General features: G+C 54.8%; 1 protein-coding gene across 1 annotated transcript in view; it reads left to right on the forward strand.

Moving 5' to 3' along the window:
• Positions 1–4,036: 4,036 nt before the first annotated feature.
• Positions 4,037–25,352, forward strand: part of CUNH4orf50 (chromosome unknown C4orf50 homolog) — a 106,794-nt gene continuing 85,478 nt past the window's right edge. The window contains exons 1-5 of the mRNA XM_032399737.1: positions 4,037–6,309; positions 9,388–9,786; positions 13,633–13,771; positions 17,092–17,670; positions 24,677–24,806. Coding sequence (XP_032255628.1) covers positions 9,464–9,786; positions 13,633–13,771; positions 17,092–17,670; positions 24,677–24,806 — 1,171 coding nt within the window. The 5' untranslated portion in view covers positions 4,037–6,309; positions 9,388–9,463. The remainder of the gene's footprint in view (positions 6,310–9,387; positions 9,787–13,632; positions 13,772–17,091; positions 17,671–24,676; positions 24,807–25,352) is intronic.

A 25,352-nucleotide genomic window follows, 5' to 3' on the forward strand; every position in this document is an offset into this window, starting at 1 on the left:
TCTGCCCCGGTCCCCCCAAGATGGGCACATCCACGAACTAAATAGCTCTTACAAAGGCTTTTCTAGGGAAGAAAAGTGCTGTTTGGGACCAACTTTGTGTGTGGGCAAAGTGGGGGTGAGATGTCTTTTATTTTCCCTCACAAAAGACCTTTCGGGGACAGTGTGACCCTCTCTGGAGCAATAAGCCAGGCTTGGTTCTGTCCCACGGACCCCTTCACCTTAGATGACCTCTGTGTGCCAAAACCCAGTTGTGTGTTCTTGGGAGTCTCTCCCCTCCCGGCGGGAAGCAAGGCTGACCTGTCCCATGCTGACACCCGGCCTCATGTGTCTCTCTGCTTTAGCATCATCTTATGGGTGGGGAGCCTGGGCCGGAGGTGGGTTCAGATGCTGGACCCTGATTCCGCAGCTGGGAAGGTGTAGCTGGTCTCCTGGGTGCCGCAGCCACCCCTCAGTCCCTCCAGCATGTTCCGTTGGTCCAGGCAGACAGACAACTGCCACTCAGAACCATGTGTGTGGCCTCTGGGTCCCCCCACTTACATCCGCCTGGTGACCACGGGGTCCTTGAGCTCAGGGACCAGCTTGTATGCATCGCTGTATTCAAGACAGTTCTCACCGTGGAATAGGGCACCTCACGTGTTTGCCAAACGAGTCATAGATGAGTCATAGACAAGTGAAGCAAAGCCTGTCATTGCACGTTCTGTGTCACAGAGGTAAGCTCACGTGCGGGAGCCACACGAAGGCGCCAGCCCCGTCCGGGGGTCATCGGGGACGATGTGCCCAAGGAGGGGATCCCAGTCAACCTCGAAGGCTGATATGCAGTCACCCCGGGGAGGAAGAGGGAGAAAGGGCACTGGTGGGCTTCAGTTGCCTGAGGCGGGTCTTAAGAGAGAGGACGCCAATTCCCCCCGTGGGCAAAGTGGGGCCAAAGTCACAGAAGTCCCCCGAGGACCGATTTCTGGGCAGATAATCTAAAAGTAGGAAAACAGCCCCTTTCCAGCCTGGAGGCAATCAAACACCGTGGGCCCAAAGAAACAGGACAGCTCTTCAGATGATGCTAAGCCAGTTTTAGAAGCTTCCTCCCCTTTCCTGAGAGGATGCAGGAGTCAGCTTCCTTCTCCATCCAGAGCCTCTGTGCCTCCGGCCCGCACAACCGGCAGTGTCCTCTGGGGGGCAGCAGAGGGTCGTGGCGGGCCGGCTCAGCACAGGGGTTCGGGCCAGTTCTCCCACTAGAGCCCTGGGAACCTCTGTGGGATTCTGGTTTAAGCAGATGCCACCGCAACCATCTGGGGCGGTTTTGAGGTCCCGAGGGATTCTCAAGTCTAATTCCATCCAGGAATCTCCGGGGATAACCTGGCTTTGCAGGCAGGTGTGTCTGGGCTGTGCCCCAGGCCGGCCCTGGAACCCTGGGGGATTTATCCCTCCGCCCTGGCCTGGGGGCTCGCGTCTCTCCCCGTCTTCTGGGGTGGTTGTGCGGATTGCATGAGCGTGGGCGTGTGATGTTCTGAGCCCCAGGCCCAGACGAGGTCGGTGGGCCGTCAACGCTGGTTCTGCGTCTCAGTCCCCCAGCTGGGCTTTAGGACTCGAGTGGGCAAAATGGGTCACAGAGCAGGAAAAGACAGCAAAGAGACTTCAAACACGCCACAGTTGTCTGGCTCATTAAAGTTTTACGAGGTGGTCTAGGCACACGTAAAATAAGGCAGGCGGCATTTTTAGTGAGGAGGCCTCCTGGGCAAAGCAAGTGTGTGCAGGATGGTCTGTGTCCTCTTGTCGCAAAGGAGTTGCCGAGGGGGGCAAGCAGCGTGGCTCATGTCAGTGGCCAGGAACCCTTCCCTGCCACACCCCACCGGGTGCTCTTGGCAAGTCCTTCCACCTCCCCGGGCCTCAGTTTCCCCACGTAGAAAATGACAGCTGGGTGACTCCATGTAAGCCCCGTCCGGCTCCAACCTCCAGTGACTCTAAAACTTGTGTAAAAGTTGGTGGCTGTCTGTTTGGATTTTAATTTTTTCAATAAATAATTTAGGGGAGTTATTACCTCATGGGGGGAGGGAGAACGATTTTCAAAAGCCCCAGATGATGCTCCAACAGGTTCTACCTAATGAGCAGTAATTCTTTCGCAACAAAGCGGGTCATGAATTCAGTTCAGAAAGAGAAGTCTACTTTCAAACTGATCTGTGTAATTTTTCCTTCCTTTAAGGCCATTTTTTCCCCCTATTTTTTTTTTCTTTTAAAGCAGACGAACTGAACGGCACAAAAGATTTTAAATAATGGTCTCTTGGGAGAGGGGGCCGTGGCAGAGATGGTGCAGGGGGGAGGGCTTCTGCTCGTGGGCAGGTGGGTCTGGGGGGCCTGTGGCCCGGGGCGAACATGCCTGGTCCTTGGGCGCAGGCCAGACCCGGCCTTCGGTGGGAGCCACCAGCCGTGACCATGGGAGGGTCCTTCCTCCGTTTGTAGCGCGTCCTGCCACCATCTGCAGGAAAGCCACGTCTCAGCGCCGAAAGCATCCTGGTCTGTCTGGATCAGCCGGGGGTTTGGGGAGACCGCTTGGGGATGCGGAGGGACTCCAGAGGACGGGTTTCCCAGTGAGGTCAGCTGCCCAGGCCCACTCACTTCCCTTTCCTCCTCCTGAACCCGAACCTGGTGCGGTAGTTCTTGTGAAATGTGTCACTGAATCCCATGCTATGTATCTTACATCTTTCTTTCTTTCTTTTCTTTTTTTTCTCCCTCATTTTCTTTTGGTCTTATTTTATAGTTTTTGTTCCTTTTTTTGTTTTTCTCACTAGCATTCATTCTGTGGCCTTGAAGACTTCACTAAGCAAAGAAGTCGGGTTGGTATTCTTTTAATTTCACAGATAAATATGATGATTTTCTGAAAAGGAGAATTTCTCCCATTTCTGACCATAGCATTCCTTGAGCAATGAGGCTCCATGGAAGGTGGCCTGTGGCAGATGCCTCAGCTCCCTGGCTCCCTGGGCGGGGGCCACCAGGGGTCTCTGGCGAGTCCTACCCTTCAGAGGGAGGTTGGGAGAGCTCTTTGTGAAGAAGGAGAAGGGACAGTGGGGACCTGGTTTCTGCCCTCTTGTAGTTCATCTTCAAAAGGGGGGGTGTGGTTTTTCCAAAGTTTCTTTCTATTCTGGCTTTAGTTTCTGGGGCTGTCTATTGCCTGTGGACCAGACCATAGCGGGTTTCTGGGGTCAGGGGTCTTCAGGAGCAGGAGACTGATGGGCAAGTCCATGACCTGCACATAAAATACCCAGGAAGCCTGTGTGAAGAGCCCCCAGCTCCCTGCCCCTCCCCCACCTTTAACCCTATGCCTGGTTCTGATGCTCAGGGACCTTGAACGGAAGCCATCGGGGCAGCTGGTCCTGCTCTGCCCTGCGTGCCCCCAGGACCCAGCTCTCACCAAGTTCCTGCTTGGGCACCCATGTCCTTCCCCATTCTCTTTGCTCTGAGTGTCCACCTTGGGGCTGGGGGGGATCTGCCAGGGCCCCTAGGATCTACAGTTCTGTCTCTGAATCTAGCCCAAGCTGAGAGCCCTCTGAGCTCTGGGGATGCCCACAGTGCGCATTAGCTGTCCTGACTCCCAGGCCGAGCTCTGCTGCTGGTTCTTCCCCTGCCTGATGTTCTCATGGGAGCCCTGAGCCTGGCCCCTGAATGCAAGGGCTTTGCCTTCTATCTCCTGTGTCCCAAGGCCTAGGTCAGTGCTTGGCATGTGGTTGACATTCATGCAGTGTTTGTGTAGTGACTAGTAAATGGATTGTCCCAGGCCTAATCAGATGGGGAGTGGGGGTAACCATGGGGGGTGGGGTAGGTACTGGAGATGAGGCCATCCAAGTCCCATTTCCTCTTACCCTACGTGGTCAGGGAAGGTCCTTTAGTGGGCTTAGCTGGAGAGATTGGGACTGAAGAGGGGGCAGGTAGGGCAGATAAGCCAGGGGCTTCCCCAACCATTTTAACCGTTGAGTCTTACAGCATTTCAAATTGTTTTTTAATCTTACAGGATAGAAAAAGAGCTTATGGAATAAATTGAGTCCCTACGGCAACCCCAACCCCCACTCAAACCAAAATTCAACAGCAAAACAAGCTATTTCAAGCCAGAGACTGAAAACAGAATCCATGCATACTTGATGAGGAAGCCTTTTGGATCCATGGCTGGGTCCTGGCTGGGCCGAGCTGTAGGAGCCCTGAAGACGATGGGGATTTTTGTCGAGCTCGGGGCCACCTCCGAGTCCCCACTCTGGCACCTTCAAAGCCCGAGGGGCAGAGACCTGAATACCAGGAAACTAAGTGCAATTACTAGAAACTGAGTCACTGGAGGGCCACTGCACTGTCAGGGACCAGGCCGGAGTCCTTGTCCCTGCGCTGCATGCCTCCCTGGCCACGGGGGTGTGACCAGCTGGACACAGACCTATGTACATATGTCTCCATGAACTGTGCTTCATGTAGCCCGGAATCTGTCAGCCAGAGTGACTTGCAAATGTCCCTGTGACCTGAACCTGAATTCAAACCCTGGTCAGCAAATCCCTTCAGATCCCTGTGCAGCTGATCCAGCAGGTGGCGACCAGGGAGGGAGGGAGAGAGAGCGAGCGAGCGAGTGAGCAGGACTCTGATGAGGGGCTGGAGGCTCGCCCATTGTGGAGGGCGGATCCAAGGGCCTCAGATTTCCAAGAAGGAAGCCACGGGCTCCATCACTCTTGTGGGTGTGACACGGCGACAGTCGCAGAGCATGACTGTCCCTGGGGCCATGTGGAGTGGGGACTGAGAAGGTGGACACAGATTTTACCAGTCCCAGGCTATCTTTCATCTTGGTTGTAATTTGCAAGGCGCTTCGGAGGGAAAATGCTGAAAGGTGGAGTGTTCTGTGGCGCGTCCGTGGGGAACAAGCCTCCCTCTGACCCCAGCGCTACTCTCTCACAGTCGTGGAGGAAGGAGCCCTTCCTGACCTCAGGACACGGGCCCCTGAGTGGAACCTCCTAGAAGATGGAGTGGGGCAGCCAGGAGGGCAGGCAGGAGCTGGTGAGAGTCGGCCCCGGAGGGAGCCCCTCGGAAGGAAAGAGACTTGGGGGTGTGGCTGCTGCTCTTATCCTAGGGCGGGCGGGGTAGGTGGGCGACCGTCTGCAGAAGAGGCCCCTGCTCACGTGACTGCTCTCTCCTAAACTTCTGGAAGAAGACGTGTGGAATTAGGAGGGATGAAGTGAAACAGAAGGTGTGAAGGAGAGGATGAATGTGCTAGGAGGATCATCAGGGATTGGACTGATCCCAAGGACGGGAAGATTCACTGCTTTGTGTTTGCTGGGCTTCGAAAGCAACCCTGGGATTTCTAGTAAGAAGAACCCTGGGAGAAATCCAAGTGACTGAGATTGAGGCCACTGAGGGGACCCACAGAGATGGGAGCCCAGCAGAGGAACTGGAAGTTCACAGAAGGGCAAACCCAAGGATGGAGGAGGAGGTTGCAGTGGGCACAGAAGGGGTGCCCAGCCAGAGGGGGCGGGATGTCCAAACCAAATCAAAGAATTGGGGCGGGGGGGGCGCTCTAAGCAAACGCACACCAGGACAGCTGAGAAGTGACCATTCTCTGTTGCAATCTAAACCCAAAGCACCTGCCACACTAGGTGTGGCAGGACAGGGGCCACCTGCCATGACTTACCAACATTTGGTATCCAAATGGGAATGAACTCGTGTCTTTGCTTGAAGACAGGCAGCTGAGCATCCTGGGTAGCAAAGGGAGTATGGAACCATGCAGTGAGTGAAAATGAACACCCATCTGCTTCCCCTGGGGGCCCAGGCAGCAGAGAGAGCCATTGCTTTGCTAACTTAGTAGACAGAAGTCCAGGGGTGCACATGGGTCTCTGGGAAGCATTTCTGAGGCACCGAGTGCCCAGCCTCTCCCCACTGCAGGAGCATCCAGGGGGGTGGTCCTCATGCCCTCCTGTCCCCATCCTTCTGTCTGCTCGGCTCTCCCACTCAGACAACAGGGCAGGAATGCTGTTGGCTTTGAAGTCAGACCCATCTGGGTCCACTCCCAGCCTGGCCCCTTTCGCGCAGCAGACACTCGCAAAGTACCAGCTGCTCTGAGTCTTAACTACTTCTCCGTGGGATGGGGGTGATGGTTTCCATGCAACATCTTGCCTCTTGTCTCCATGGGGCATGACTAGACAGACCTGCAGGACTCCAGGATCCTGGCGGGAGATGTGACAGGCAGCACCCACGGCTCCCTCGGTGGGACTTATCGGCGAAGGAGACCACCCGACCCCTGGGGGACCAGGAGCCGTTCTCCGAGACAGCGCAAGGGAGTGAGACCCACACCAGCAGGTATGGGAGCAGCCCTGGCTTAGAAACTCAAAGTCCCCCAGCAGGGGCTAGTGTTTCCTGTGACCGTCACGGGCATTGCTTCCAAGGTCCCCACCAGGGACAGACCCGGTTCCAAGAGCCGTTGTAGTCAGGGGACCCCGGAGCTCTGGTGGCCCAGCAGACGTGTACCCGGACTCCATCACAGCCCTCCGCTCCCAGGAGGGGGCATACACCTCGTAGCGCAGCCAAAGTTCCCCGCGGGTGTGGCTCCCAGGGCAGCAGAGCTACGCGGTCAGCTGAACCCCCGATCAGTGTCTCGTGTGGAAAGGAGAAGGGTTGGGTCTACCCTTTCCCACCACCCTCCTCACAGATCTGCTGGGAGGCTGAGGGGAGAGCCCTGGCAAGTTGCTGGCACGTGGTGAAGCCCCTCACCCTCATTCCTGGCTCCTCTGTGGCCAGCAGCAACCCATGCGGAGCTGGGCAGGGATGTCCAGGGGTCACCCCTGTGTCCTGTCCCCGCCGTTCTGGCGGTGCTGTGGGCCAGGAGACCAGCAACGCAGGCTGACAAGCCCTCCCCGTTTGTCTAGGATGTGGGACTTCCAGTTTGAAAGTGGGGTAAGTCCCAGTCAAGCCGGGACAAGGGGGTCCACGTACAGCACGAGGACTTGGCTGCTGGTCCCACTTCACTTTGGTTCCCGATGCTCACGGATGTGTTTGCCCTCTGCGGCGCATCCTGAGCTCGACTTCTGTGAAATGCAAAAGGGCGGGGGGCGTGTGTGCTGCATGGATGCTCAGTTCATCCGAAAGGCCCGAGATTTACTGACGGCACCCGGCACAGTTTGAGGTCTTGTGTGTAGGGGGGCTAGCTGCAGGGGCACTGGGCACTGTGTCCCCTGTTCCTTGTCAGGGTTACCTTGGAGAGATGAACACGGTGCTTTAGCGTGAGCTCAACACCTATCTGAGCAAATTCATTAGCTTTCCTCCCACCAGCCGCTCCTTCTCCCTTTCTTCCCACTCCCATCCTGTGCGCGGAAAGTCTCACAGTCCCCTCTGGCTCCAGCTTTTCCCTCACCTTCCATAGCCAGTTTGTGACCTGTGGAATTCTGCCCGATGGTCCCAGTACAAACAATGACATGTTTGTTTTTGCCAGTTTTCTCACATTTAACCAGAACCTGCTAGAGGCCTGCCAATTTGGGGTTGCTCCTCCCTGAGGTTGTCTAAGAGCTCTTGGGGGCTTCTGCAGACTCCAAACTATGCCCCCCCAGACTACGCCCAGCAGTTAAGTAATTTCCCTAGGATTCTATCTGAGAATGGAAATGAGATTCAATCCCAGGCCGTGTGGTCCAGGCGCCTGACGACACCCCTCTCAGCCGCCACCCCACCCCGCTGCCTCCATGTCTGTCGCAAGCTCTGTGGGTCACCCCAGCACACCGGCCACTGCTGGAGCAGTGGAATTAAAACAAAACCTTCCCCCAACCCAGAAGACCTCTCCGTGGAGGTAGACCAGAAAGGAAGCATGTTTATTCTTGAATGAGCATCAAACCAGAACGTGATGCGCATCCTAGGTGCTCTGCTCAGAGATTTGCAGAGACAGAAAGGAATCTCACCCCTTTATTAGCCAGGCAGCCACAATCCATTCCGTACATGTCCTCAGGATAATAGTGATCAGTTTTCCAATAAGAGGACAGCACCATCTCTTATGCCTAGGTCACCCTAAATTCACCTTGCCGTTGGGGTGACCCTCTGTATTTGTTAATTTGGGTTTTTTTGTTGTTGTTAGTTTCAGAGGTAGAATTTAGTGATTCATCAGTTGTATATCACACCCAGTGCCCATCACATCACGTGACCCCCTTAATGCCCGACACTCGGTTACCCCATCCGCCTCCAGCAACCCTCAGTTTGTTTCCTAGAGTTAACAGTGTCTCTTATGGTTTGCCTTGCTCTCAATTTTCATCTCATTTTATTTTTTTTATACAAAGAAGAACAAAACTTTTCTCATCTTTATGACAGGGTGGCTTTGGGGCGTGGAGCCAGGCATCCCCTGAAGTTAGGCCCCTCACCTCCTACAGGACCTGGGAGACAGGGTTGTATTTTCCTTGGATGTTTGCATTCCATAGGGATGGTCCCCAGGCCCTTCAGAGAGACATTCCTGGATCAGAAAGATGGTAAAAGGCTTACCCTGTCACCTCCTGCATGCCCCAGAGGGCGCGGTCCTCAAAGCAACATCTGACCAGGCCCTCCCTGCCTCTAAACACTCCCAGGACCCCCCCCCCCCCCCGCCCAGTGGCCCCAGAGATATGCCAAAGTCTTTGCCCTGGAGCTCAAGGTCCGCACGGACATGGCCCTAAGCCACCGTCTGTCCTTCCTCATTTCCCGTCCGAGCACCCACAGGACCGGCCACTCCCTTCATCTGTCCTGATGCTGCCATGGGTCTGGGACCCCCAGGCTGCCTCCACCTGGCAGAATCCTGTGCCCGCCTCTGTCAGCTGCAGTCCCTCCAACCCCTGGCTCCCTCCTGCAAGACATGTTTGCTCCTGCCGGGGTCGTGGTGCATTCATTTCTCACCTCCCGAGTTTTGGATTCAGACCCAGGTTTGAATCCTGATTCTAGCACTTCTCCTATGTGAGGCCTGGACAAGCTCCTCCACCTTCTGGAGCCTCTGTCTCACCATCTACAAAATGGGTATGATAATGCTCACCTCCTAGGGTTACCGGCACAGCTGGACCAGCTAGGGTGATGTGACCGAGATCTCAGGCGATACTCAGAGTGCAGCACTAGCCCTAGGTCCCTGATTAATGTTTCTGATCCTCAGAGAGGAGGCATAGAGCTTCATTCACTCATATAGGAGGGTGAAACTTGAGCTGCACCACCGAGAATTTATATCTCTGATGGTCCTGCCTGGAAATTTCATCTTACCTCTCTGTGCACATCATTAAGCATTTAATTCCAGGTGACCTTTCTGCAATGTTTTCTTGCTTTGGGTGCCTCCTGGCACGCCAGCTTGTAAACCGAGAGGCGTTCATTCATATTGTATGATGCGTGTGAATGAAACCCAAGGCCCACTCGTGAATAATTCACCTGTTCCTACCCTCCTCAAAGGTTATTCTCGTGCGCAATCTGAAGGCCCTGCGGACATCTCGAGATCTCCAGAGAGTCAGTGTTGCAAATCCACTTAATGTCACGAAGTCCTGACCCGGGAGCTTTGTATGGGATGGAGCCCACGGCTACGGGACGGACCGAGAAAAGCTTCAGCTACATTGTCAGAGTGCCCAGCAGTGATGGGTTTGACGTAATGAACGTTGATGTGAAGATCGACACTTGCTGGGTATTTCAGGACTCAGAGGACAGTGGTGAGGAGCGGGGCCGTCCTGCGGACGAAGCAGCCGGAAGCCCAGAAGTGGATACGGGCACGCTCAGGAAGCAGCTGGAATCCTCCAAGCGAAAGCTCTTGGCAACTGTGGACAAGTACGTGATGTCCGAGGCCGGGCTGAGGAGCAGGTAAATACAGTGTTTGCACCTCCTCTTGGTGTATTTAGCGAATCCTGGGCATCCTAATGGGCTTAGATCAGTGTGTTGAATTGCTTCTGCGGCTGAGGACGTGGATGCCTGGGGCAGCCCCACCTCTGGTTCCTCCTCCCTCCTGTCCTGTCCTCTGCTCCGCAGGTCAGGGGCTGAGCCCGCACCGTGTCCCAGGCTCCTGAGCTCCAGCTTCCATGGGGGTCCAGCCAGTGGAAGGCACCGAAGGGAGGAGGAAGGGAGAGACCAGGGTTTCCCCTCTCCTGCTAGGGGTGACATCCCACAGCGACCCAGCCATGCTTTCGGGCTCCTCTCTGGTCCTCCCCCGCCTGGTGGCTGGCTCCTGGGCGCAGTATCACTGCCTCCTCCCCGCATGTCCCTCTGGCTGCAGGGGCAGGAAGGGTGCCTGTCAGTGGCTTATCTCTGGGTTGCCGGTCCTCTCTGTCTGGCCTTTTAGCTCTTCTGTCATTACAGCAGACTCTCTCTGCTTATTTCTCACTGCTGACCTTCCTGACCTGGGTACTGTTCTCCTGGTGGAAGCGATGGGGTCCAGAGGTTGGCATGTGAGCCCAGGTCCTCCTCCAAGCCCGTGCTCTTTCATGACCGTTACCTGATCCTGAGGCCAGCAGAGTGAGGTGGGGTCCTGCATGCATGTTAGGGGAGAAATCCAGCATGGAAACGCAGGACGGTAATGCCTGGGATCCATCCAGACAGGCTTACCACCATCCCAGCAGCCAAGTGTCTTGGATTTGTCTGGGACTTCACCATTTTTTGTATTTTCTTTCATTTTAATGAAGGCAAGTCATTAAATGTGTATTTACATGTGCTTTTTATCTTTTTTCTCTTTGTAAGACTTTTTACAGGAAGAAATTCACATATCAGAAAAGTTGTTTTGTTACTTTATGTGATTGTCCATTCATTCATTCATTCATTCCCCATTCATTCATTCATTCGTTCTCACTCATTCTACCGCCTGCACTAGCCCACCCCAGAATCATGTGCTGAGTTATGTCAGTTTGCTTGGGCTGCTTTAACAGAGTACCATAGACTGGGGGACTTAACAGAACTGTACTCTCTCACAGTCCTGGAGGCTGGAAGTCCAAGTTCAAGGTGTGGGCAGGTTGGTTCCTTCCGAGGCCTCTCTCCGTGGTGTGTAGACAGCTGCCTTCTCCCTGTGTCCTCACGTGGTCATCCCTCTGTGCGTGTCTGTGTCCTAATCCCCTCTTCTTATAAGGAACCCCATCAGATTGGATCAGGGCCCACCCAGATGACCTCATTTTAACTCAACTGCCTTTGTAAGGGCCCCGTCTCCAAATAAGGTCACATTCTGAGGTCCTGGAGGGTAGGATTTCAATATACGAATTTGAGGGGACACAAATCAGCCCATAACATAAATCCTGGGGGTTGCAACCCAGGGAAGGTAGGGCCCTCCCAGCCCTGGAGAGAGCTGCACTGTAACCCCACGTGGTTGTGGATTTAAATCTTTCTCTGGAAAGATTGGCAGTGAAAACTGGAAAGTCATCGAGCCCGGGGACAATGGTGGGAAACCCTTACCAATGGAGACCCCTCTATGCAAGGAGAGCCCTAGGGGTACCATGAGCAATGGAGGGGAGGGGGCCTCTGGGGCTGGGGCCCGGGGTGAGGCCGCTCTGGAAGGGAGCATCCTGGACCTGCCTGTGGGGAAATGTGGGCTGTGTCCTCTGTTCTCGGAAGGTGGGCCACACCATCCTGCATGAGGGGAGCTGGGGCAGGGAGGATGGACTGTGTTATCCAGGGTCACTAAGAGGGGAAGCCAGGGTTTGAACGCACAATGGGTTAATTTCACCACGGGTGTCATCTCGCCAGGGTATGGTAAAGGTTAGTAGTGTACATTGGGGTTCACTTTGATGAAAGGGTTAAAATTCTAAAGTATTTATTATGGGGCGCCTGGGTGGTGCAGTCGGTAAGCGCCTGACTCTCGGTTTCAGCTCAGGTTGTGATCCCAGGGTCATGAGATCGAGCCCCATGTGGGGCTCTATGCTCAGCACAGCATCTGCTTGAGTTTCTTTCTCCCTCTGCTCCTCCCTCCCCGAAATAAATAAAAATCTTTAAAAAAGTATTTATGATAAAAAGAATAAACAGTGTAGTTAGAAATTTGAGAAGGAAAACCCACTCCCGTCTTCACTACTCTAGCAATCATGCATATTCATCTCCAACCTAAATGCCACAGATTTATCAGTAGCTCTACACTTGAGTGTTTACTCGGTTCCAGGCATGGTTTACATGTTTGTTTACATATTCACGTATTTAATCCTTAAAACAATACCCCAAGTCAGATGATAGTGTTATCCTCAATTTATAGATGGGGAAATGAAAGTGCAGGGCAGTTAAGTGACCTCTCCACAGTCACGCACACATCCAGCCACGTCGGGGGGCTCGGACTTGAACCCAGGCGGCCTGCCCAGGGTGGTGATAGCAGCCAGCCATTTCTCCTGCTGCCCTGGTGGGGTCTCCCGGCTTCATAGCACTCTGCAGCACCGCATCTTAATGTTTGTTTAACTGGTCATTAATCCGTGAAAAATGGTACTTCATCCCCTATTTCCTGTTTGTGAGCGTATCAGTTCCTGAGGGCTGCGAAAACAAAATACTGCAAACTTGGTGGCTTAAAGCAACATACGTGCATCGTCTTATAGTGCTGAAGGCCAAAGTCCTAAAACTGAAGAGAGAGGCTTTTCTTGTCCCTTTCAGATATTACCACGTTTTATAAGCAAGCAGGTGCTCAGCTTGCTTATAAACCTGGGGATTATAACCTGGGACCCCTCGGTTCAGTTTAGAAGGAACTTGATCACAAAAGACACACTTCCTTCTGTCACTTACATGAGTCTTCCTCAGGGCTTCAGAACTAGAGCAAGAGAGGAGACTCTTGGCCTTATTATTGATCATCATGCAACGTTTCATTCAATCTCCACAATAACGCTCCGAGCTAGGTACAATGACCTCTATTTTACAGATAAGGAGACTATGGGTCAGGGTGGGGAGCAAGCCCAGCGAAGGCCTCATGGCTGGTTGGTGGCAGAGTCAGGAAGCAGAGCTAGGGCCTGACCCAGGGAGGCAGAGTGTGTCTTAGGGCAGCGGGCCCCCCTGTGTGGACTGGGGCCGAGGAGTGAAGGTGTGCTCAACATTCCCCCAGAATAAGAAAAGGCTTCATGTGGGTTGGCCGTCCCTAACTATGAGGCTGTTTCCACCTTCTCTCTTCTGTAAGTAATACAAAGATTAGTGATTTTAATTGCGGAAACTTTTTACTGAATTTCAATCATTTCCTTGGAAGAGATTCGGAAGAGTGTAACTCAGATGGGAGGCAATGGAGCATAGGGTTAAAAGTATGAGTTCAGGAGTCAGATGGTCTGGGCTCGAGAATGCTGTGTGACCTCGGGCAAGTTGCCTGGCCTCTCTGATCCTCAGTTTTCTGGTGTGTGAAGTAAGGGTAAGGGAACTCACCCGCAAGCTGGTGATGTGAGGCTTGACTGAAACAACACAGATGAAGCTCTTAGGCCACGTGTCTCTGGCTCAGTTCTTTGTTGGTTTCACCTGAACTTGGGATTACCGGCTTAGGGAGAACAGTCTTAAGATTCCTGACGCATGGTGCATTATTATTCCATAGATACCTCTGAAGTATTCTCAATCATCTTACATATGTATGAATGTTTCACAAAATGTGATTTTGTCAGAATTTCAAATTGGCCAAATGAACCAAAAAAAAAAAAAAAAAGGTTGGCCTCAGTGTCAGTGAAAATGTTAGGCCGTGTTCATGGCCTCCTGAGTAAGCACCTTCCTGCTTCCGTGCCGCAGAACCCAGCAGCCAGAGCTCTCCGGAAGACACCTCCTCCGGACAGGGGCGCCGCTGAGCGCCCGCGCGGCACAGGAAAGGAGTGCCGCCGTCCAAGCCCAGGAGAAGCTGCAAGCCCTGCTGGGGGAGCTGGCCAGCCAGGTACCATGTCCCCTCTTCTTTCCAGACCTTGTTTCTTGACCCAGCAGGGTGGCCCCGTGTGCTTGGAGGAGGCCGCAGCTGCAGCTGAGCAAAGACAATGGTGGGTAGTGGTGGGGGTGCTGGGAGACCCCCGCCAGGGGGCTTAGAGGGGTCTTGATTCCAGCTGTGCAGGCAGGGGCTGCGGCGCCTGGGGCAGGGGCCTCAGCTGCTCCATCTGTACAATGGGATCCGCATCCCGCCCTGCCTGGCTCTCCAGGGTTCCGGGTGGGATCCGCTGCGGGGGAAGGGGGTTGGTGAGAGCATTGGGTGACCTGCAGGGGCCGTGCCCTCACTGGGAGCTTTGGCCAGAGGTTCATTTCTGTGGCCCTTGTGCCCGGCCCCAGGGAAGCCAGCTCGGGCCTAGGGACAAGCTGATGACTGATGTAGGGTCCCTGCTCTCAGGAGCCGGCATGCAGGTGGGGACATGGATAGGAGACAAGTAACTCCCCAGTTGGATGCCAGGTGCCAGGGGGGAAGGTGCAGGCACAGCGTGTGTGCATGGAGTCGGGGGGTAGAGGGGAGCTACGGAGAACTGAGCCAACTGAGTTGGCCCTCACGGGAAGGGCGTGTGAGGTGTGGACAACAGCCTGTGCACGGGCACAGGAGTGTGGGAGATCATACTGGAGCCAGAGCAGAGGGTGTGGCCGGAGAGAGGGCATTGGCGAGACAGGAGGCTTCCAGAGGGGCCAGGTTGCCAGGACCACGGTGTGGACCAAATATTGACTGCAATGAGGAGCAGGCTTTAGGGGACTTTAGCAGGAGAGGCTCAGGACAGGGTTTTGGGGAAATTATTCTAATTGCCTGGGAAAGAGAGAGAGAGAGATGGTGGAGGCACGGGGACAAGTTAGTGCTTTGGACAAGCAGTGAGTCGTGCCAAACCCTGACTCTGACGCCGCCTGGCTGTGTGACCTGGGGCAAGTGATTTAGCCTCTCTGGGTCTCAGTTTCCTCCTCTGTGAAATGGGAATGATATAGTACCAACCGACTGGGGTCGTTGTGTGGGCTAATTGAGTTAGTACGTGTAAAACACTCACAACGGTAACGGTAAATAATACCAGCTGCTTTCGTAAATATTAGCCTTTATTGCAAGATTCCAGGGGAGATGATGAAGGCTGGAGGTAGGGCACACTTGGGGAATACTGCAGAGGCAGAAATGACAGGCTCCCAGGACGGCTGCATGCGGCTCTCAGAGCCTCCCCCACCCCACCCCCCTGGACAGCCCAACAGCGACCGTCAAACTGCAGGTGGACGCCCGCTTGTGGGTTGTGAGATGAGTTCTGTGTTGCAACCAGCATCTTAAAAACGGAATCAACTAGGAAATAAGAAAGGGCATTAGTATACAAGGAGTGCTGTTTCGTGAAATTTCTGTTTCCATGGCACATGTGTGCGTGTCACGGGACACGGGGGGAAAGTATTTTCTCAGAGTGGGGAGCAGTCAAAACAGCAGGAAAGGGGTGAACAGAGACAGGATGTGGAGCGTGGAAAGATAAGGAGCTCATTTAAATTGAAATTCATCTTCGAGACGCCAGGGAGACATGCAAGTGCATTCTCCCCTCTGCATTGAAGTCCGGTTGCAGAAAGTACCGTTAATGTCCTCCTCCGCCCCCCCAGCATGCTCTCATCGGTGTCCCGAGAGGAGGTGTCCCCTGAGAGGTAGTGGCATTGTATGGGATCCCACCGCGAAGGATGTAATCTCTCCGTGGAAAATACTTCAATAAAGATGTGTTGGGCCATGCCCTATATCCATGTAGGATTTCCGAGGGGCCTCAGCCACAGCCCTTGCAGTCACGAGATGTTCCCGTGTGAGTGGGAGACAGAGGACGAGAGTGGGAGCAGGGACAATGCTGTCGGGGGCTCAGAGGCACCGCGGGACCAGCAGGTCTGTAGGATGCTATGGCCTCTTCGGAACGCATGTCCTTATTAGCGTGTCATGTGATCTCTACACTCCTGGGAAGACCTATCAGGAAACCCCACTTCCAGATGAGGGGCACAAGTTCAGAGGGGTGGGGGTGCCTGCTCAGGGTCCCTCCGAGACCACTTGGCCCAGCTACAGCCCTGAACCTCTAGTAATGTCCAGGTTTCAGAGCAAGTTTTGTAGGAGTGCGTGGATGAGTTTTTTCCTGCCTTGTGTACCTGGTATTTGCCGAGTGGCAGTTTTGCCCTCTTGTCCTGTTCCCAGGAAAGCATTTGCATATGCAAAGTGACCTCGTTTCTGTAGTGACCTGTGGTCGTTCTGAAAGCCGATAAAGACAGACCAGTCGGGTGATGGAGCTGATTCCGGGATAGCTGGGAGCGGTTTTCCTGCCAGGGAATCGGACTCCAGCTTCATCTGCCCCACATCCCCCAAGAACAAGCTGTCAGACAAAGTCTGCCGAGCCGTCCCCGGGCTTACCTCTTCTACTGTGCTCTGTGCTGTCTTCTGTAAGCTCCCCTGGGCCACAGCAGCGGCCAGCTCTCGGCACACACTAGGGCCTGAGACAGAGCTTAACATGGAGACAGTGCCACCCTCGTGGAATTGGGCAAGGACTCCCGTTTTCACCCTGGCCGGGTCACCCCGGTCCAGCTTACAGCTCCAGGGCTGGCAGAGGGCTGGGTCCAAGAACAGAGAGATGTGTTGTCCAGACCTTGAGAAAAAGCCTTGAGTCAGATACACGGAGGTTCGAATCCTGGCGGTAGTGACCTGTAGCACAGTGATACTGTGCTAGCCGCTTCTGAGCGTCCCAAGGGGTTAGTGACGGTGCCCAGTGCTTGGGGGTATGCACAATAAGGAACAGCTGCGTGCAGTGTCTCACCAGCCAGAAGCCAGGGCCGTCTGACCTTCGCAGGGCCAGGCATTAACCCTTTAGGGTTAGGGAAATGGAGAGATCTGAGAGGTCCTGGGTGGACGTGGGGAAACTCAGGTGGGTCCAGGCCACAGTTCTTTACAAACTGGTGTGGAGGTATTCAGTATTGAAACCACTGGTGCGGCCCTCTCCGTGTGCACCAGCTGATGCCCATGCGGCCCAGCACACAGTTTCCTTGCAAGGACCCAGGGAGCTCCCGGTGTGCAGGGTTCCTAGGAGGGTGAGGTGGGGGAGGCACTCCTCCCCTGCAAAATCTGCGCGGGCACCAAAAAACTCAGTAATGAAATAAATAATATTTGATGCAATATTTTAATGCAAAAATTAATGCATGGAAAAAAAAACCCATGCACAAAACATGGAAGTTTAAAATAAAGACAGTGTGAGCGACAGTGTGTCGGGGGCTGGCTTCCTGACGCCCTCATCCACCGCCAACTTGTAGGTTCTGGAGAAGGAGCGTGCGGCCCGGCGGCTGCGGGAGCGGCTGCGGCGCAAGGACGAGGCGCTGGGGCGGCAGGCGGCGGCCCTGGAGCGGGGTCGGCGGACCCAGCGGCTCCAGCTGGGCCTGTTGCGCGAGCAGGAGCGCGGCCTGCGGGAGCAGGTGCAGCGGCTGGAGCGGGACGTGCGGCGCCTCTGTCGCGCGGCTGGCCTCCTGCTGGCTGAGCTGGACGCCCCGGCCCCGGGCAGCCCCCGCCCCCGCCCCCTCGGCACGGCCGGCCCCCGGGGCGACCCCGGGGAGGCCGCGGAGCTGCGCGCCCTGCAAACGCGGGCGGAGCGTGGCGAGCGCGAGCGGGACGAGGCTGCGCGCCGGCTTCGGGAGCAGCGCGCCACGGAGCGCCGGCTCCGCGGGCAGCTGGAGGATCTGCGCTGCTGCGTCTATGAGCTCAAGCTGTCGGAGATCGGCCTGCAGGGCCAGGTGGAGGACCTCGCCCAGCAAAACCAGAGCCTGCGCGAGGCGCTGGGGGCCCAGGCCCCGGGGGAGAGAGCGCGCAGTGCCGCCGCTGCTGGTCCCTGCAGCCCGGTAAGTGGCCGCAACCCAGGGTGCGAGTGATTTTTCGATTTTTCTCTAACTTTAGCCTACAACCACGTGTTAATCACCAGCTCCTTCATTCCCCAGTCTTCCTCTTCATCCACTCATCCAACCGCAGCAGCCCCATCCATCCATCCTGGTTCCATCAGTCACCTACCCACCTAAATGCACAGCTAGTCATACACCTTCACCTACCCATCCTTCAGTGCAGTCACCCCACTAGCCATCTGTCCACCTTCTCATCCACCCATCCACCTGTCCACCACGGACCACCCCCTTGTTTGCACATCCATCCATCTGCTTTTCTACCTACCCTCCACCATCTCGTTCACCGTACCACCTGCCCGTCTACCCCTCCATCCAGCCACTCTACAGGGAGCCAACCAGCTACCCTTTACCCGCGTATCATCCGCTCCCTCCTGTCCATCCATGTCTCCAGCAGTTAGAGTCCCCGCTATGTGCCAGGCCCCGTGCCAGATGAGCCCCTTTGGGTGTGCACTATTGTGTAACTGCCATGTGCCCGTGAAGTCTTCCCAATCCATCCCCTCCGTCGAAGGTGACGACCCCTCTTCCACCTCCCGCACAGCCCCAAAGGGGGAGATGGTTCCCTGCCAGGGGTGCTGTATGTGCATCTTCATTTCTCCTCCGTTAGACTGTGAGCTCCTTGAGGGCAGGGTCTGTGTCTGATGGGTCTTTGTAGCCCACACCATCAGCACACAGAAGGTCCCCAAGACTAGCAGCGGAAAACACACAGGGTTGGGTCCCCTTCTGGTTCTCTTATTTACTAGCTGTGTGACTTTGGGCAAGTTTCTTAAGATCTGCAGGCAAGGGCAGATTGGACAGCTGTTTATTCATTTGACTGACAGAAGAATAAAAACTTACGTGTAAGATATTCCTGCTCTGTGCTCAGCACCCTCCTGGGAGTTTTCAAAGGCATTATTTCATTTAATGCTCAAGAAGACTATGAGGTGGGCACTCTTGGTATCCCCACCCCGCATGTAAGGAAATCGAGTCTCAGATCTGTTGTCACACAGCTAGGAGGGAACAGAACTGGAACTTGATCCAGATTTGTTGGGAGTCCAAAGCGCTCTGTTTCTCCTGCACCAGCCTGCCTTCCTGAAAAGAGAGAGTTAACTCAGCCCCTCCCAAGAGATCAAGATCCTGCTTCTTTCCACCAGGTCAATTTACATTTAAGGAGCAATCAGTGAGCAACCTTACCCAAAGAAGACTACTAGTTAAACAAACTAACAAAAAAAAGTCAAATTTTTCTTTGGGTAAGATAAATCTATTTCAAATTAGCTAGAATTTTAAATGCTCTACGGTGTCTCTCTGCTTAGATTATATTAATAATGAGTTTCCCTGTGGCCATTTAAAAAAAATTTATGTTCTTGTTTCTCTTCTGTGTGATCTATTCATTCTTCCTCTGTTCTATCCATCAGATAAAAGGAAACCAGTGTACATTTAATATTGGCACCTTATTGTAATTCTGGAAGATAAATCGTGATAGATGGAAATTGTCATTTATTGGGGCTGCTGTAATGAAGGACCATGAGCTGAGTGGTTTGAACAGCAGTTCTGGAACTTGAAGTCCAAAGTCAAGGTGTCAGCAGGGTTGGTTCTCTCTGAGACTGTGAGGGAGGGTCTGTTCCAGCCCCTCTGCTGGGCTGGTGGAAGCCATCTTCTTTCTGTGTCTTCCCAGTGTCTTCCCTGTCTGCACGTCTATCTCTGTGCCCAGTGTCCCCTTTTCATAAGGACACCGGTCACACGAATGGACCTCATCGTAACTAATTGCATCTGCAAAGACCCCATTTCCAAATCAGGTCACATTCTGAGATTCTGGAGATTAAGGCTTTAACTTGGGAATTCTGGGGGACACCATTCAACCCATGACAAGTGTCCCTCTGGATGAACAGTTATGAAGACCCGCATGGCGGTAAACTGTGGGTTCCAGTCCCTTGATGGTAGGAACATGTGCTCCTTCGCCAGCTTTGTGTGGGTGGATGCCGACGATCCCCAACACTCACTAGAGCATCTTTGTGCCAGACACTGTTTTCTGGGCTCTCTATCTGTCACTGATTTAGCCCATCCACGATCTTCAGAGGGAGGCACTATTTTATTCTCATTTCACAGCTGAGGAAGTAGGGGCACAGAGAGGCTCATTACCTGCCCAGGGTCACAGAGATACAAAGTGGTGGGGTTTGTGGTGCCCCTCCAGCGCATACTGGTCAGGGGCTTAGTAATTAGCATCTCATGGGTGCTCACTTGGTGCCTACGCTTGGCTTGGGCTTTAGCTGGGTACAGGGGCTGGAAAGTGCCCAAGACAGACCCCCGCCTGCACTGGATGACCAAACCATCTGAGTGCAGGGCGTGGGGCTGAGGAAGGGGCCTGACAGCCTGTGGGTCACTGCTGGGGGCCCTGGCATTTAGAATGGGGGCTGGACCCAGGACCATGGGGTGTGACAGTCTGCCAGGCTCTGTCTTACTCTCAGAGGGCTGTGACAGTCCTGACTTGGAGCATTTTGGAGTCTAAAAGGGCCATCTTGAGAGCAAGAGATGGGGAGATGTAAAGTGCCAGCCAGTTACTAGCTCGCGGGGAAGTGTAGCTGAGATTTCAAATTTAAATGCTAGAGCCTATTGATAACAAAATTGCCGGTGCCCTTCAGGGTCTTGGTGTAGAACTGAACACCTGAGAAACCGTAGGCAGAGTTCTGAGAACATTGCACGGGTGTGTGAATATTTGCTCCACTGTCCATGGCAAATGGAACCTTCCAGCGAGGGGACTACCTCACAATGGCAGTGCTGGAGGAAGGCCTAGAAACCAGGAAACCTGGAGCAGTGTCTAGCCCCGGGCAGGTGTGCATCGGATAGAAAACCATTACAAATCATCAGGGAGCCCCGTCCCCCCCCACGCAGTGGCCCATTGGATACGTCTGATGACTCCCGCTGGGCGTCGAGGTGTGAGTTATGGTGATGTTAATCATCATGGGAAGATGTTTTACTTGCTTCGTATTTACAAACACTTTTCCAAACAGGATCTCATCAGTGCTGAGGTAGCCAGGCAGGGATCTGCATCCTTGTACCCACCCCACAGTCCAGGGGAGGCACATGACTTGCCTGGGATCACAACTTGCCAGTTTCCAGAGCAGATCACTCGGGACCCAGGTCCCTGAAGGAACGGGCCACGGCAGGGACAACCCCTGGCCTGGGGAGCTGTCTGGGGAGGGGGTTTCTGCTCAGGGTGTGGGTGAAAGGAAATTTAAAAGGACTGTGGTTTGCAAGACAAGAAAGGCCTGCCTGCGGATGTGCCCACTTTCTAGCGAGCGTGCCCTGAGTACCTGCCATGTCGCAGGCAGCGTGCGGGCACCGGGGCTGGAAGGGTGAGCCCGCTCTTTGAAAGCTTATAGGGGAGACAGACACAGGTGCGGCGGTGGAGACTTGGTCTGCAGACTGCTGCGGCAGGGGACAGCCCCGGGACCGTGGCCTGGCCTAGAGGGAGGCTTGTGCAGGGAGATGGGAAGCCACACACTTACAAATGCCAGTGTCAGGCTGTCGTGCCCGAGCTGAGATCCTGCTCCTGGTGACGGTAGCGTCGGGAATGCGGACGCTGTTGGAGCCTCTCTGCCCGGCAGTGTGGGCAGAGCGACCCCTGGTGGCGATTACGAGAATCGTTTCCTTGTTGGGCAGGTCCCAGGCGGCCCCTCCTGGCTCACTCTGCGTCTGTGCAGAGGTGACTCTTGCACACTTGGTATCAGGGGCTTTCACACAGGTGAGTGATGTCAAAAAAATAACGTAGCAAAGCCACAAAGGTACAAGTAATGTACAAGGAAATAAGAATGGTTAGTGGCCTTATGCAGAGATATCAAATGTGTTAGTTACAAAATAAATACGGGAAAGCTCGAGATTCTGTTCTATTCTGAATATTTGTCAGATGTTAAAGGCACCTCGGCACTGTTTATAGTTGGTGAACATTGGAAACTACCTAAATGTCCCATGAGAAGGAACGGCCTTTGTAAGTGAAGGCGTTCCATACGTCAGCGGTTATTAGACGGCTATAAAACACCACATTACAGAGGAACTTGTGGGGACATGGTCCTTCGATATCATCACATGAGAAATGCACAAAGCAAAAATGGACATTCTGTAGAAACAGACTTTTGGAAGAATTTAAATGTCTCTGCAAAGAAGAAAGCCCGGAAGGGTATATTCTTTTTTTTTTTTTTAAGATTTTTTAAAAATTTATTTATTAGAGAGAGAGGGAGAGCATGAGAGGGGGGAAGGTCAGAGGGAGAAGCAGACTCCCCGCCGAGCAGGGAGCCCGATGTGGGACTCGATCCCGGGACTCCAGGATCATGACCTGAGCCAAAGGCAGTCTCTTAACCAACTGAGCCACCCAGGTGCCCCAAAAGGGTATATTCTAACACATGGATCATGTTTGTGTCTGGATTGCTCTGTATTCCTCATGTTCTTCTTTTTGCTTATCTTTCAAAATAATTGCACATGAAAGCTAAATTGCTGTGAAATTGGAGGTCACTGCTCCCGTGAGTAAAGGAGGGCAGGAAGAGTTGACCAGACTGAGCAGAGAGGGGTCGACAGGGTGAGAGAAAGCCCGGATCCAGTTCAAGACCTGCGCTCTGGTTCTGTTCTCCCATCCCGTGTGCTGTGTGATCTCGGACAAGTCACTCTCCCTCTCTGAGCAGTGATTTTGTCACTTGTCACATGAAGGGGGGGTAGCATCGTCTTCTATGATGGCCCCTCCTCCCCATCAGGTCACCTCCCCGAGGCAGGGGTTCTGAGTTTTATCCATGGTGGCATCCCCAGCTCCAGAACAGGGCCTGTCCCTTAGCTGATGCTCAGGAAGTATTTGTGGAACCGAGCTGAAGTCAGCTTGGGCATCGGAAGGAAATCCAAACGGCATAGAATGGTGCGGCAGAGTTGGTCTTTATGCTGCCCTCCCAGCTCTCCTTGGCCCGCTCCTTTGTCCTCCTTGCTATCGCTCTCCTGCTGGCTTCCAAGCGGAGTTTCTGTTTCTCCCATTCTCCATCTGGTTCCCTCCTCTTCCTCTCATTCCTTTCTCTTCTGCCCTCTCTCTCCTCCACTTCCCTTCTCTGCCTCTTTCCAGTGGTGCCCATGAGACACTGGCAGAAGTGCTTCATTCTGATCACGCGGGAAGCAGGCGGATCAATGCAAGAGGCGGCACCACGCACCGCGGGTCAGTGGGCCTGGCGCCCACAGCACGATGCTGGCACCCAGGCCCGTCTGGCTGCAGGGGCTGTGGGCTGAGGCCCTGCTTTGTGACCGTTACAAGCTTTTGGGTGATTCTACGGTGCGGCCAGTGTTGAGATTCCTGGTCTGTGAGGATGCTGGACATGACACAGACAACGGGAAGGTCCCAAACTCAGCGTTAGGAGGAGATGCTTGAGGGAGAGAGCGGACTTAATTTGGGGGAGGGCCAGGGAAGGCCTTGTGGAGGATTTGGCCTTTAAGCTGAGCCCAGAGGGGAGCTGGTTAGCTGGGCAGAGGGGCAGAAGGAGAGGCAGACAGCAGGCACTGGGGGCGCAGGGCTCTGACACGGGGGGGAGCAGGGTCCCTTTAAGGAGCAGAATGAGGGTGGGGGCGATGTCCCCGGGCAGCGGTTTTCTCTTTCCGTATAGTGGGAAGCTTCAAAGGTTGGAAACAGGAGAACCACCTGATCCTGTTTCTGTTTCAGTGGGATTGCTCTGATGCTGAGTGGGGTGTGGAAGGGAGGGGCAGAGAGTGAGGTGCAGGCAACCCACATCCTTCCTAGGAAGACGTGCCATCCAGGCAGAAGGAACAGCATATGCAGAGGTGCAGAGGCAGGCACGAACCAGGGTGGGGAGGGGCAGGGAGGCTGCCATGAGCAGAAACCCGAGTGAGGAGCATCAGGGGCACCCCTGGCAGCCATGGATGGCCTACAGTACCCCACTGCAGCATTGAACTCATCCCAGACTGGGGGGAGCCAAGGGACGCCTTGTAGGTGGGAGAGTGCATGCCAGCAGAGCTCCCTGGCACTGCGAGCAGGACTGGGGGGCAGGGGAAGAAGGAGGCCTAGCTGGGAGTCGATGCAGGGCTCTGCTGAGAGCAGGTGAGGAGCTGGGGGGCAGGTGAGAAGGGGACGGACAGGTGTTACCTATTCACTTCTGTTTCCCCCCTCACCTAGAATAGCACCTGACACACAGTCAGAGCCTAATAAGTGCTTGCTGAGTAAGTGCTGAGCACCTGTCTTTCTGCAGGTTCTGCCTTTCCATCTAACTATCAAACATTTATTAAGCACCTAACGTGTGTCAGGCTAAGGTGGGGGTGCAGACCAGGTGAAGCCACGTTGAAGGCCTGAAGGACTCATGGTCTAGTGGGGGAGGCAGCAAGGGAAGCAAATAACAGCCATTAGAACCTGGCTAGAAGGGGCGGGGGGGTCTTCCCCAGACTCGTCCCCAGCCCCTCGTGGACGATGGGTCAGAGCTGAGCTGTCCCTAAATAATGCTCTGCAGGGTGGGAGCCGGCTCAGGGAGGCTCCTCCCTGCACACCGGGCTTGCCTTTTGGGAGAGGCCAGGGGGAGGGGGTGCCGCCCGGAGACACCCGACTGCAGCATTGGGGACTTGTTGACGGTTGAGGGACAGGTCCGCCCGGAGCCCCTGGGCAGACCCCTGCCTCTGCTGTATGGGACCCAGAGGAAGGAGAGGACCTGGGAGCCTGTGGTGCCCCGCTGGGGAGCCCAGACGCATCTTGGCTGGACAGACAAGCTCCCCAGAGAATGGGCTGCCGCGCCTCATGTCTGCTGAGCAGAGAGGTGCTAGCAGGAGGGAGTTTGGCCCGCAGGACCAGGAGCACAAGGCCACGGTCAGGCCGCGTGCCCTCTGCTTTCCTCAGCAGGGGTGGGGATCTGGCTCCCTCCTGGAGTCGCTGGGGCTGGGCTGGGCTCGGAGGGAACCCTTCCGCTGTGAGGACACTCACCAGCTCTCTTCCTGTGTCTTCCTCAAGGATGCTCTGAGCCGTATTCAGGATGAACCACTGTCCCCGGCCAGGGAGGACGCACGGGATGCCTGCAGAAGACAAGGCCCGCAAGCCCCCCTCTGCTCCGCCCGTGCCGCTGGACCGGGGGGCTCTGCAGGTGTGTGGGGTACCTGCAGGGACACCAGCTGACAGGCTAGCTCACCTAGGACGATGTGCCGGGGGCCGGGGGCGGGGGGACTGCCCGCTCCTCAGACAGGAAGCTGAGGCTCAGAGAGGTAGTGTCGCTTGCTTGATGTCACACAGCTGGAGAAGGTGGGCTTAGAGCCTCAACGTCCATGACAAGGCCCTTGACTTGGGCTCAGCTGACCGGTGGGCTCACTCCTGTTAGCACCTCACCGCCCGTGCCAGCGCGGGGCGGCGGTGTCTCGGAGGAGGGCTCTTTGCAGGAGGCCATGGGATGACTGTCCTATCCCCACCCCACTCCTGACAGCTCAGGTGTGCGACAGGTGCGAGGTTTCTGGGCGCTGCTGGGGCTGGGGAGCCCCTTGTCCCTGACTTGTCCCTAATGGGAACCAGTGTCTCTGATCACAGTCTCGGGCACGGCTTCCGGATTCCCTGTGACAAAAGCCACTATACTCGGGGAGCCCCAAAGCCACGATGTCCCACTGGGAGTCTGTGGCTTACTTACAGTCTGCCAAGGCCG

Source organism: Phoca vitulina, unplaced genomic scaffold (genome assembly GCF_004348235.1).
Source record: "Phoca vitulina isolate PV1807 unplaced genomic scaffold, GSC_HSeal_1.0 scaffold3, whole genome shotgun sequence".
In the NCBI taxonomy this organism is placed as follows: Eukaryota; Metazoa; Chordata; class Mammalia; order Carnivora; family Phocidae; genus Phoca; species Phoca vitulina.